At 39.7% G+C, this 11,470-nt stretch overlaps 1 protein-coding gene across 2 annotated transcripts; it reads right to left on the bottom strand.

Annotated features, from left to right (window-relative positions):
* Window positions 1-4,563: 4,563 nt before the first annotated feature.
* LOC133010086 (uncharacterized) lies at window positions 4,564-7,084 on the bottom strand. Of its 2 annotated transcripts, none has more exons than XM_061077509.1 (2): window positions 7,023-7,084; window positions 4,564-6,234 (listed from the first exon to the last, which is right to left on the bottom strand). In XM_061077509.1, exon 2 carries the CDS (start codon window positions 6,220-6,222, stop codon window positions 5,077-5,079), a length of 1,146 nt encoding a protein of 381 aa, XP_060933492.1. In that variant the 5' UTR covers window positions 6,223-6,234; window positions 7,023-7,084; the 3' UTR covers window positions 4,564-5,076. The 2 variants fall into 2 exon arrangements, with proteins under 2 accessions (XP_060933492.1, XP_060933491.1); XM_061077508.1 differs by having other exon boundaries at window positions 6,971-7,032.
* Window positions 7,085-11,470: the final 4,386 nt, after the last annotated feature.

Here is an 11,470-nt window from a genome sequence, read left to right as displayed (position 1 = left end):
CAAATGTTCACTTAGACACACAGATTAACGGATTCGATTTGGGTGGCCAAAGGTCAGGATGCCTCACAAAACGTTGTTTTTGGCCTTGTACGGAAAGATTAACTGATTTCAGTGGTCACAGTGACATTTTTTTTATCTCATACTATCTCATAATTATGAGATACTTTTTTCATCATTTGAGTTTGTTTTGTTTTAGTTTATCAAAGATGCAGAGTAGAGATAAATATAGCAGTGTATGTCTTGGTAACCCTTTGTGAGGACTTGTTGTTTATCTGGTGAGTAATCCACCCAGCCTTGCTATATTAATAGAGCTGCAGTTGGTTCATATTCACTTACAAAACGGGTCTTGTATTTTTTTCAAAAAAAACACATTGGCAAAATTTACACCCCTCCTAATGGCCGCAGATGCCAGAATGGAGGGCTGCGAGGTGGAGCCACGCTACACAACAGAACTGAAAGTCCTCCTGCAGCGCCTGCTTCTCTCCGGCCTTACCAAATCTCCGATCATCCACGCTGTTGAGTCCCTGGATCTTTCAGATCTAGCAGACGGGAGTCAGTTGTTCTCGAGGACACACCGAAACAGGCCCTACGTCCTCCAGCTGGTGTGCAGCAGGCATGGGAACAGATCGCCCAGCAGCAAATGTGACTTTTCATCTTTATCATCATTTATATTAAGAACTTTGCTGTTTCACGCCAAAATGAAAATATATTGATTGTTCCCTGACCCCAATATGAGTTAAGCTTAATGTCCCAGTGTATTTAAGTGAACAAGATTATTGTGTTTCAGCTTATAAAAGGCAACATGTCTCTGTGAACAATTTCATACATGTTTGTGTAGTTCCCTAATAGGCCATCAGAGGGCAGTAAAAGACCAAGAGGCACCAATGAGGGTGAGAGGAGTGTGGAGAAACCCACAGAATCTTCAAGTGAGATGATTGTTTAGAGAATTAAAGATAATTTGTTATTCAGCATGATTATCTCCTTATAAATCTGCCCCCTTCCCTCCCTTCCCCCAGGTTTAGTACAGAGTGAGGAGCCTCCACTTAAAAAAAGGAAATCTATAGACTCTCCCTTGAAGATTGTCCCTCTATTGACGTCGTACTACGCCGTACTTGCACCAGGTTTTCCACCATTTTCGCTCACTTTTCGCACAAGGTCTGTGGTTGTGAAGCATGCAATTTACTTCTACAATTTCATTGTTTTTAGTTATAAATTGTGCTGCTAAAGCATTTAACACATAGAAAGTCAGCATAACATCAGCATTGTGTTTTAGAATCATCATTTCATTAAATTAATTGAATCATCATTTCATTAAATTTTATGAGTAAATCTGCAAACCGAAGTAGATGTTTCTCGAGGCCTGTGTGTTTTACAAAGCTGCGTGTTCATTTCATCGGGTCTCAGAGAGTTTTGCGATATGACCAGTGTTGTGCATTGAACAGGTTCATATTTTTTGTGAACGCTGAAGTTTACGAATCCGTTAACGAATGATTTTTTAAGTCGACATAGCGTAGGCCAGGGCTCTTCAATAGGCGGCCCTGGAGCTGCTTTGGACTGCCCCCCGGAGTGTGCTAAAAAAGTGCTTGATACAAATTTAGTAGCACTTAAATGGCACTTACTTATAGCACTTTGTAGCTTTGCTTATTTTGAAAAAATTGTACTTTCTTGATTCTTGTTGTTCTGGGTTTGTACCCTCGGGGTTGAATGCACTTATTGTAAGTCGCTTTGGATAAAAGCGTTGACTAAACGAAATATAATGTAATGTAATGTAATGCTCCGGTAGCCTCATTCAGTTTGTGATAGGGATGCACCGATATGGAAATTCTTGGCCGATACCGATGTTTAAAACAACAATCTAGCCGATACCGATATTTGTTTATTTTGTTTTTGTTGTTATTCATTCACCCTTTTGTACCAGGAAAATAATTGTATCATTATTTAAAAATCACTATTTTAAATTATTTCAGTCTTTTATCACTCTTATCTTTTAATGAGCACAAATTCAATCAGATTTATGAAACAATCTGATTGTCTCAGGTATGGTGGCGGTATGCACCCGTTTAAGCCAAGTAAACAGGTACTGCATGTTTTGGCCGGACATACATTTTGAGGGACAACAAATGACCAATCAAATTTGCCCCTTCGCGCTCTAAGGTGCATCACTGTTACCGTTTTGACTCGTACCTTTCAAGCTACGCTAACTAGACAAAAATGTCTCTCTCCACCTTAAAAAAAAGGAAAGTTGTCTCAGAAAATAGGCAGTTCAAAAAATGAATGGACAGAGAAATGCGTATTTATTACTGTGGATAGCAGGAAACCGGTACTTTTAATCTGCAATGAGTGCCTCGCCGTGTGTAAAGAGTACAATTTGAGAAGGCATTTGAAGACTGCGCAGGCTAACTTTGATGTCACTTTCCCACTGGGCTCTGCTGCTCGGAAGCAGAAGATATCGAGCCTCAAATCTTGTTTTGAGCGAAGATGTCAAACTTTGTTTCAGGCCTCTACGGATCAAGAGAGAGCAACGGTGGCATCGTTACGAGTGGCATGGATATTGGCTAGAAAGAAAAAGCCGTTTACAGACTCTGAGATGGTCAAGGAGTGTATGCTAGCATCCATTGAGGAGGTGGTAGCAGATGAGAAAACACGAAAAAGCGTTAGCAATTCCATCAAGCAAGTTCCAATATTTGACTTGTCAAATATGAGGAGAGTGGAGTCCCTTGCATCGGACTTTTTCAAAGACGCTTTTGGACAATCTGAGGAAGGCCGAAGTGATGTCTCTGGTCGTGGATGAGTCCACCGATAACAGTGATGTTGCACAGCTGTGCCTCTATGTGCGATTTTTTGATGGGGAATGTTTTCGTGAGGATCTGCTTGGACTAATTCCCATGGAGGGACATACTACCGGTGAGATTCTTTTCACCAAAATCGTTTCAGGCTTGTAGGGTATTTTTAGGAAAGATTTCAGTCTTCTTTATTAATGAGGGGGAATGTGAATGAGGCAGGTTTGGTCACTGTGCTTTATGGGTTTGGTTGTTCTTTAGAAGTTAAATTTTCTACATTTAATTTGTGTCACAACAACAGATCCAAGCACACTATACATTTACTCATCACCTTGTTTTCACACGTAAGGCCGTCCAAATATTTCACGGTATACTTTGGGCTGTCAGATGCTGACGAACTGCTCTCCTACAGACACCTGATAGTTTTTCACTAGCTAGGCCAGTTGTGTTTTTACAATATTTGTGCTGTATGTAAATAAAGCTTTGACTCAACATATACCTTGTGTTTTTTTCCCTCTACAATATGTTCAACATATAACTTCAAGCATCACATGAATGAATGTATAGTTTTCAGTAACTGCAGTGCTTTTGGTAAAGGCTTACTAATAATCAATTATATATATATTAATAATATATATATATATAATTGATTATTAGTAAGCCTTTATATATATATATATATGTAATATATATTAATATATCAAGTATTAGTAATAATAACTATGAATTATTATTAATATTGTATGGGAGGGGTTTACCCACGTGGGACCCAGGGTGAACAATAGCAACAGATCTACCAGCCAATCACAAGTGACCTTTAGTTTCAAAGGTCTGTGGTTTCATCCAATGGTGAATCGAGAGAGGCTCTTACCAGCGGCTTCACTCCGATTCATATGCTAATTAGATCACATCTTCGCTCCGCGACTTTACATATCTGCCTGATGTCCAACATAATTGACCTCAGCAACAAAGTCCTCGGAATTGCACTCTAGCCAGAATGAATTCACCCTGGGAGACCCACCGGTTAGATACTCTTTAACGGCGGAACAGTAAACAAATCGTTCTTTCACCATAGCCAGGGGTCGGCAACCTGCGGCTGTTCAGCCCCTCTGCAGTGGCTCCCTGTGCAGTGTTGTGCATGTCGCGCATATAACGTGAGGGAACGTCACGTTAATTTGTTTAATCATCTTCGTATCAGGCCAGCATGAAATACCAGGAGCGGGCCCTGGAGCTCCACTCACTCGCCCAGAGAGACACACACAGTGAGATCAGCGCTTGTTCACTTTGTCGTTGCGTGTTCGTTTATCCTAAATATGAGAAGAGCCAGTTTGGTCTAATTCAAGTATTTATTAAGAAGCAATGAAAAGGTTTGAATCAAAGCAATGGGCATCCAACACACTACAAGAAACAGTGTTCAAAAACCAAGTTGAAAAGACAATATGATGAAGCCTATCTTGCTCTTGGGTTCAAAGTGAATGTGGTGGGACATGAGGATAGACCGGTGTGTATTTAATGTCTGAAAACTCTATGAGACCCAACAAATTAATAAGACACTTAGAAACATTACACCCGCCACATGCATGTGTTCTTTTTTTTGGGGTTGAGCTTTATCATCTTTGTAACAAAGTGATTCTAATTTAATTAATTTTTTCTCTATATTTGAAAAAGTACAGACTGATGGAGGAATGTAGTGATGAATGTCATCAAAAGTACTTCAATTTTGTTGAATTTAAGCAAAGTTATTGCACAATTTTTTGCAAAAAGTGACAAATGTCACAAAAAGTTGTTTGAAAAAGTTTTTTTATTTGCACATCAGATATTCCTGTGAGAAATGTGAATTTAATGTTCATTTGTATGTTATATAATACACGTTAAGCTTGGCCCATTTTGTCATAATTCTGTGTGGGCAGGGGAGTGGGTGGGGCCTGAAACATATTCTAGCTCCAAAGTAGTGCATGACAAAAAAAGTTTGAGAACCACTGCTTTAATGTCACAGTAAGTGATGCAGCGGACGTTCTAAATCGGAGCCCACCTGAAGCCCCCCAGTGTGCAGAAGAGTTGGACGTTTCACCCCCTCACAGTCCACCATTTCTACATATTGACTTATCCAACACATCATTTTACACATCCCCTCAGCTAATTTGACAATTAGCTGAATTTCAAATGACATAATCATTTGAAATTCTACATGAAAAGTTATTGATTTAATTATTTGATCAAGCTGTGAAGAATAATTCTCCCGAGCTTCAAGTTGACTCACTCATTCTGCCACATTGTGCTACTTAATGTGTAATGATCATAGGTTTGCGTTATAATCCTTTTTTTTTTTTCGTTTACAGCATCTTTCCTGTAAAAGGTTATTGTTTGGGGAGGGGGTTGGTTCGTTGTTTACTTCTAATTCCACCCTGAAATTGCCCCTTAAACTCTCCCTGAAGGCGAAACGCATGTATTCAGCTGACGTGTCAACAGGAACTATGATCTGTGCCACAGTGGTGCTTTGTCCAGGAGAGCGTGGTCCGTTGATCTGGATTTGCAGGTTGTAACACCGCTGATTGTTCCTGTTGCACAGTCCCTGGTTGTCAAGGCGAAGATGGTCCGATGTAATCAAGTTGGACCTGGCCTCGGCACTCAAGCGTTGGTTATTCCATCGGTTAATTAATTCTAAGGCTTCGTTGAGCAACTTTTTGTTGGGTTTTTTAATGTATTGTTGACCTCCCACGTCTTTGAAAGTGGTCACTCTCCTGTTGTTGTTGTCGTCGTCGTCTTCCCTGGTACAGATCACTCTTGGATTGTTAGTTTGTCGTTTGGCGCGGTGCGTCTGGGTAAACACACACTCTCCAGGACTTATAATTCCACACCAATCCCAGTTGTTGTTGTATGTTGTGTAGCACCAGGTGTAACTCTGACCATAGCTTCTACAGTCGTGATCAGGGCGACAAGGCTCATTCCTGTAGGTGTGGTCTGGTAGAGGTGAGCAGTAGTCCCAGTCATCTTCAGTATAGCACCAGAAGTAACCCCCAGACTCATGATACAGACACTCTTCAATGCATTCTTTCCTATCCCTGGTGTAATAAATCATTGCCCTCGGCTCCACCCGAGCACATTTGTCCCAGACACCAATCCGCAAGTAACACTCCAAGTGATTTTCTCCATAGTTGTCACATGGATAACGCGTGTCACAAGTGTAGCCTTGGTAATCAACATTGTTGCTCGGTGAGCAGTAGTCCCAGCCCTTTCTGGACTTGCACCAGTAGTAGTCATAACCACGCTTGTCACAGCTGTCTATACACGGCAAATCATACGTGGACGTAAAATGCTTTTTTGGACAATCACGTAAACAATATTGCCCAAACAAATCAAAGAAGCTCTGAAAGTCACTGGTTTCTCCAGACCTGAGCCACAGTGAGAAGCAGAGGACGAAAGTGAACAACGGATCTCTCATTTCAGCTCTGTGCTGCAGAGAGAGAGAGAGCGAGAGAGAGAGAGAGAGAGAGAGAGAGAGAGAGAGAGAATAAGCGACAGTATAATAAAAATAATCCATAAATGGAATATTAATTGATGAGTAAAAGGTTCAACTGAACAAGGGATTCACAAATATAATATAGATAATCAGTCCATTTTAGAATTCATTATATAATTATGGAATAATAATTATAATAATTTCATTTCATTTTCAATTTTTGTTTAAAAGACCTTTATAAATAACCGGATCCACAAATTACTTTAAGACCACAGATTTTAATCGGTTATTTAAAATGAGAATTACCTTTCTTTTTTACCTTTACATCTAAATACTGAGATAGTGAAGATTATAATTATAATAATGACAATGTCAGGAATAACCTAACGTTAAAAGAAATTTAGAAATAATATTGTGAGAAAAATACTGTAACAGTAAATGATTGAATGAAAGTCAAACAAAACAAATAAAATTAAAAGGAAAAGAGTTTATGAAAACTGTTGAAGAATCTATTTAAAGTCATGTTTATTTGTGCAGTGCACATATCATTCTACAATAATATAGAGTTACAGAAATACTGACAATACAATTATATGAATAATAACGACTACAATGACAGTCATAAAAAGTCAAAAAATGAATTCAGAATAAAAAAGATTGAGTAATATTAGAACCAATGATTATAAAATATATCTGTTGATATTTTTATAAATTAAATTGACTGTTTCACCTCAGACGTGGACATTTCTTTTCATCTCTAGGGATAATAGTAAAACTGTTACCGTGTGTTGCTTGTTCCGAAGTCTGTTATTTGCTTCTGAATTTCTGATATATACGCACGGCATTGGACTGAAGCTTTGTTTGAAACCTTGAACTTTGAAACAATCTTGTTTAACACTGTTCAATATTTGTTTGACTCCAAGTGACCTTAGATCACATTCAACTTAATCTGCCTTATCATCATCATGGTGCACAGACGGAATATCCTCCTCAGTGTTTATTACATTGCAGAGGGCATATTATTATTATTATACATATGATTGTATTACGTCATTATAAGAGTAAGAGACAGTTGCAGTCCGTGGAAAAAACTGACAAGAAAACCAAGCAAAACTAATTTGTTTTTATATTGGATTGGATTATATAACAATTACGGTAGGTAGGTAAGTGGGTAGTTAGGGAGGTAGTTAGGTATGTTGTCCAGTAACAAGTAATAACAGGTTGCACTGGCTGGCCTACTTAATAAACATTTTAGACAGATTATAAAGACAATATTCAACACACACACATACACGCACAGAGAGACCAGAGTGGATGCTGAGCAAAGCTTTAATAAGAAAAAATCACAAAATCAGTGTTGCATTTTACATAGATTTTGATTATATAGAATATATAAGTAGGTTGTCGTGGATTTTGGTTCATCACTGCTGACCCCTTTCTAAGTCTGATAAGAGAGCAGAGGACAAATTCCATATTTGATAAGCGACTCTTCACATCAGCCTGAGCTCGATATTCAGCTGTAAATCATCCAACAAGCACACAGGTAGTTTTTAAATCAGTTGTGAGGCATATTATAGTAACTGCATTATTTAATTTAATAGAGGAAAATAGACATCAGACTCAGTATCAGCGCTAAAGCAAAAAGAAAACCATTGTAAGACTCCTCCACACACTTGAATCTGTGTAAAACTCCTTGAAAATTAGCAATATTTCAATCAGTGATTCTTTAAAGGGGACATATTATGAAAATTCTACTTTTTTAGTGCTTTTTACACGTTAATTTGGGTGTCTGGCATGTCAACCGACCCAAAAACTCTGGAAAAAAACAACTCCCGCGATTTGTTATGGTTTCTCTGTCAGAAACGTCATGCTTGAGTGACTGTGAATGAGCTTCCTTATCAAACTCTCGTCACTATTAAATGGGAGTGTCAGGATCTGGCACTTAAGTCTATGTTTATGTTTTATTGTAAAAGTGTTTAGTGTCTGTCAGTAGTCTGTTTAGCAAATCTCTGTTGTGTGTGTTCTAGTTGATTTCATGTTTGCACACCCTGTTTCTGTTTCCTGTTTTATTTTGTAGTCTCTGTTCCTTGTGTGTTGTTTCCGTCTTCACTTCCTGTCTGTGATTGTCAGCTCTGCCCTCATGTGTTTCACCTGTGTTCAATTGCCCCTGCCTTCCCTGTGTATTTAAGCCTCTGTCTTCCCTTTGTCCTCTGTCGGATTGCCTGTTTTTCCTGCTGTGTTTCTGGTTGCTGTCCTGGTCTCCTGAACCTCGTGTAAGCTTACTTGTGTTTTGTTCCTCCTGTTGTCTTTCAAGTTTGGAACTCCTTTAGTGTTTTAGTTTTGTGTTTGTCTAGTTTAAGCCTCTTTTATATTAAATACTCCTTTTGTTTACTATCTCTGCATCTGGGTCCATCTCCTTCATCCAAACCGTGACAGGGAGTCTCTCTTACATGGCCTTGGCCCGCCCCCCCACCCATCTCATCCCCCCTGCTGCAGGCATCACCAGTTTACCAGGATGTGGAGACAAAACACAACAACACAAGACAGAACACAATATATGTATACATACAGGACATACAGATCACTGTCCGTAACAAAGGCGCACAAGCAACCGACAGCGGACACACAAGCCGTGGAGCTTAGGATGGACAGTGCGATCACAGACCAACGTCTGGGGCCGTGCCGGTGGGGGGGTGTTCGATCCGTGGCCACTGACCCGACCCTCCCGCCGGGTCCCACATGGACAGAGCCTGGATGTTCCATTTCTTTAAAAACCTCTGTGTTCTGCTACAAATCTGAGTCAGATAACATTTTAATTTTACAGATGGAGCTTTACTCATGTAGCAGGGGGATGGGGGAGCTGGTTCATTAGAATTTAAAGGAACAGGCACTCAAAACAGGTCACTCTGAGGAGGGCTGTTTTGGACAGGGTTAAAAGGGTGCTGTTTTAAATGATCCTTGTGGTATTTTGACCAAAGTATGTTACAGACATTTCATTAAGACCCCAAGGAACCATATCAACTTGTGGTAAAAGGGGAAGAATATGACCCTTTTAAAGATGTTGTTCTCACTGAGAGTCTGCAGCTTCATGTGTTTGTTCCTTAGTTTCATCTGGTTAGTTCTGTTTTCACATTGTAATTCAGGGACTAAAGATTTCAGACACAACGACAGTTGAACGGATTTTTTTCTTATTTTACAAACACTGGACGATTTGGCCAGAATGTGAAACCACAATCTTGCCGACTGAAGAAAACAATCGCATGAGATTCCTCTCCTTCTGTTTTTTTATGGTGGTGTGGAACACTCGCGTGATTAGACAAGACTTCAGAAGGAAACCAAACATGGAAGCATGTTCTGTATTGCAACAAAAAACAAATAAAAACCACTGATGTAGTCATGGCTTAGAAGGCTGAATTGGCTGAAACAGTTTGTAGCATGAGCTGAAGGTGAGTTTTATTGTTTAGTCGCAGATGTAAAAGTAAACAACATCCTCATTGGCTTTTGCTGTTTCTGTTGGAGCCAATTGCCGTGGCTATGAAACATGTTTCATGTCAGCAATGGCCCTGTGATGGTCAACTTTATTACGCACTATTTTTGACAACACACATTGAAACACCTAATATATTATTTTAAATTACACATTTTGGCAAAAAATGACTAAAAAGAATCACACAAGATGATCAGAATAAACAAGTTCTCGAGTTGTCACAGAACATAAAACATCTTTGAAACACCACAGATCATTAAAAGAGTCCAGGTCACCTGCTGCTTTATAAAAATTACAATAAACCAATAGTCTGGATCTAATCATGTTGACACAGACAGGGACCGACTCAATTAGGAGGTTGTCCTCAACCTTCCTGGTTATGTACACGGCCATTTTAGACTGCCCTAAAATTTGGTTGGAAGTGTATTTAAAACCATTAATAAAAACGTGCTTGTTGAATACCTCTTTAAAACTGATAAAAACAACTTGTAAAGACAGAAACAAATCAGTGAGTCAGTGACACTCATAAAAACAGTGAAAAATTGTTTCCTTTATACCACAAAATGAGCATTTGACTTCCACTGTGATCTGGATTATGGAGACAAAAGCGTTCACCGCCATGATATCTTCCACTGGAGGTCTCCATGGCTCTTACTCAGTGGAGGTTTATAAAGCGACCTCCACTGAGGTCCAGTTTCTTGGGCTCCACCAAAAAAGTTCCTCCAAGGAGTGTCACTCTGTCCATTACGTTTTTTAATGTTAAGTGTTATTACCATTACTCTATAGAGAATTTTTCCCGAAGCTCCCTCCAGGGAGACCAGACGGGCCCATACAGGACAGGCTCCTGCAGCAGCCAGTGCAGGGAGTCCCCCTGTTGCCTTCGCTCTTTTTTTAAAAGGTACCAGACTTTAAAAAAGTACAAGAAAAGATGGTGAGATTATCTTGGTATCGTTCACTAAAAACAGGCTAAAATCCAGACCCAGGCTGTTAAAATGTTGCAGGATGCACGGGATACCATTTGAGCTAATTCCCCATCTACAGAGATCTCTGTAAATCATTTACTTGGCCAGTCTCCCCTGAGGGCCTGTGATGAGAGACTTCATTTGTCTAGGCCAAGGTTGTTTAATAGGCGGCCCGCCGGCTGAATCCGCCCCTCGAGCTGTTTTGGACTGGCCCCCGGTGTGTGCTTGAAAAGTGGTTGAATAAAAATTAAAAATACTAACAATTTAGTAGCACTTAAATGGCAATTACTTATAGCACTTTGTAGTTTTGCTTTATTTGGAAGAAATTGTACTTTCATGATTCTGGTTGTTCTTGGTCTGTACCCTCGAGGTTGGATGCACTTTTTGCAAGTCGCTTTGGATAAAAGTGTCAGCTACATGAAATGTACCGTAATGCTCCAGTAGCCTCATTCATTTCGTGATAGGGATGCACCGACCGATATGGAAATTCTTGGCCTATACTGATACCGATGTTTAAAACAACAATCTAGCCGATACCGATATTTGTTTATTTTGTTTTTGTTGTTATTCATTCACCCTTTTGTGCCAGGTAGCACATGAGTAAACACGAAAAAGCGTTATCGATTCCATCAAGCAAGTTCCAATATCTGACTCGTCAAAATCCCTTGCATCGGACGTTTTCAAGACACTTTTGGCCAATCTGAGCAAGCAGGCCGAAGTGATGTCTCTGGCCGTGGATGAGTCCACCGATAACAGTGATGTGGCACAGCTGTTGCCTCTA

The sequence above is a fragment of the Limanda limanda genome, chromosome 9 (genome assembly GCF_963576545.1).
Source record: "Limanda limanda chromosome 9, fLimLim1.1, whole genome shotgun sequence".
NCBI lineage: Eukaryota > Metazoa > Chordata > Actinopteri > Pleuronectiformes > Pleuronectidae > Limanda > Limanda limanda.
This window is presented reverse-complemented; position numbering and strand designations above follow the sequence as displayed.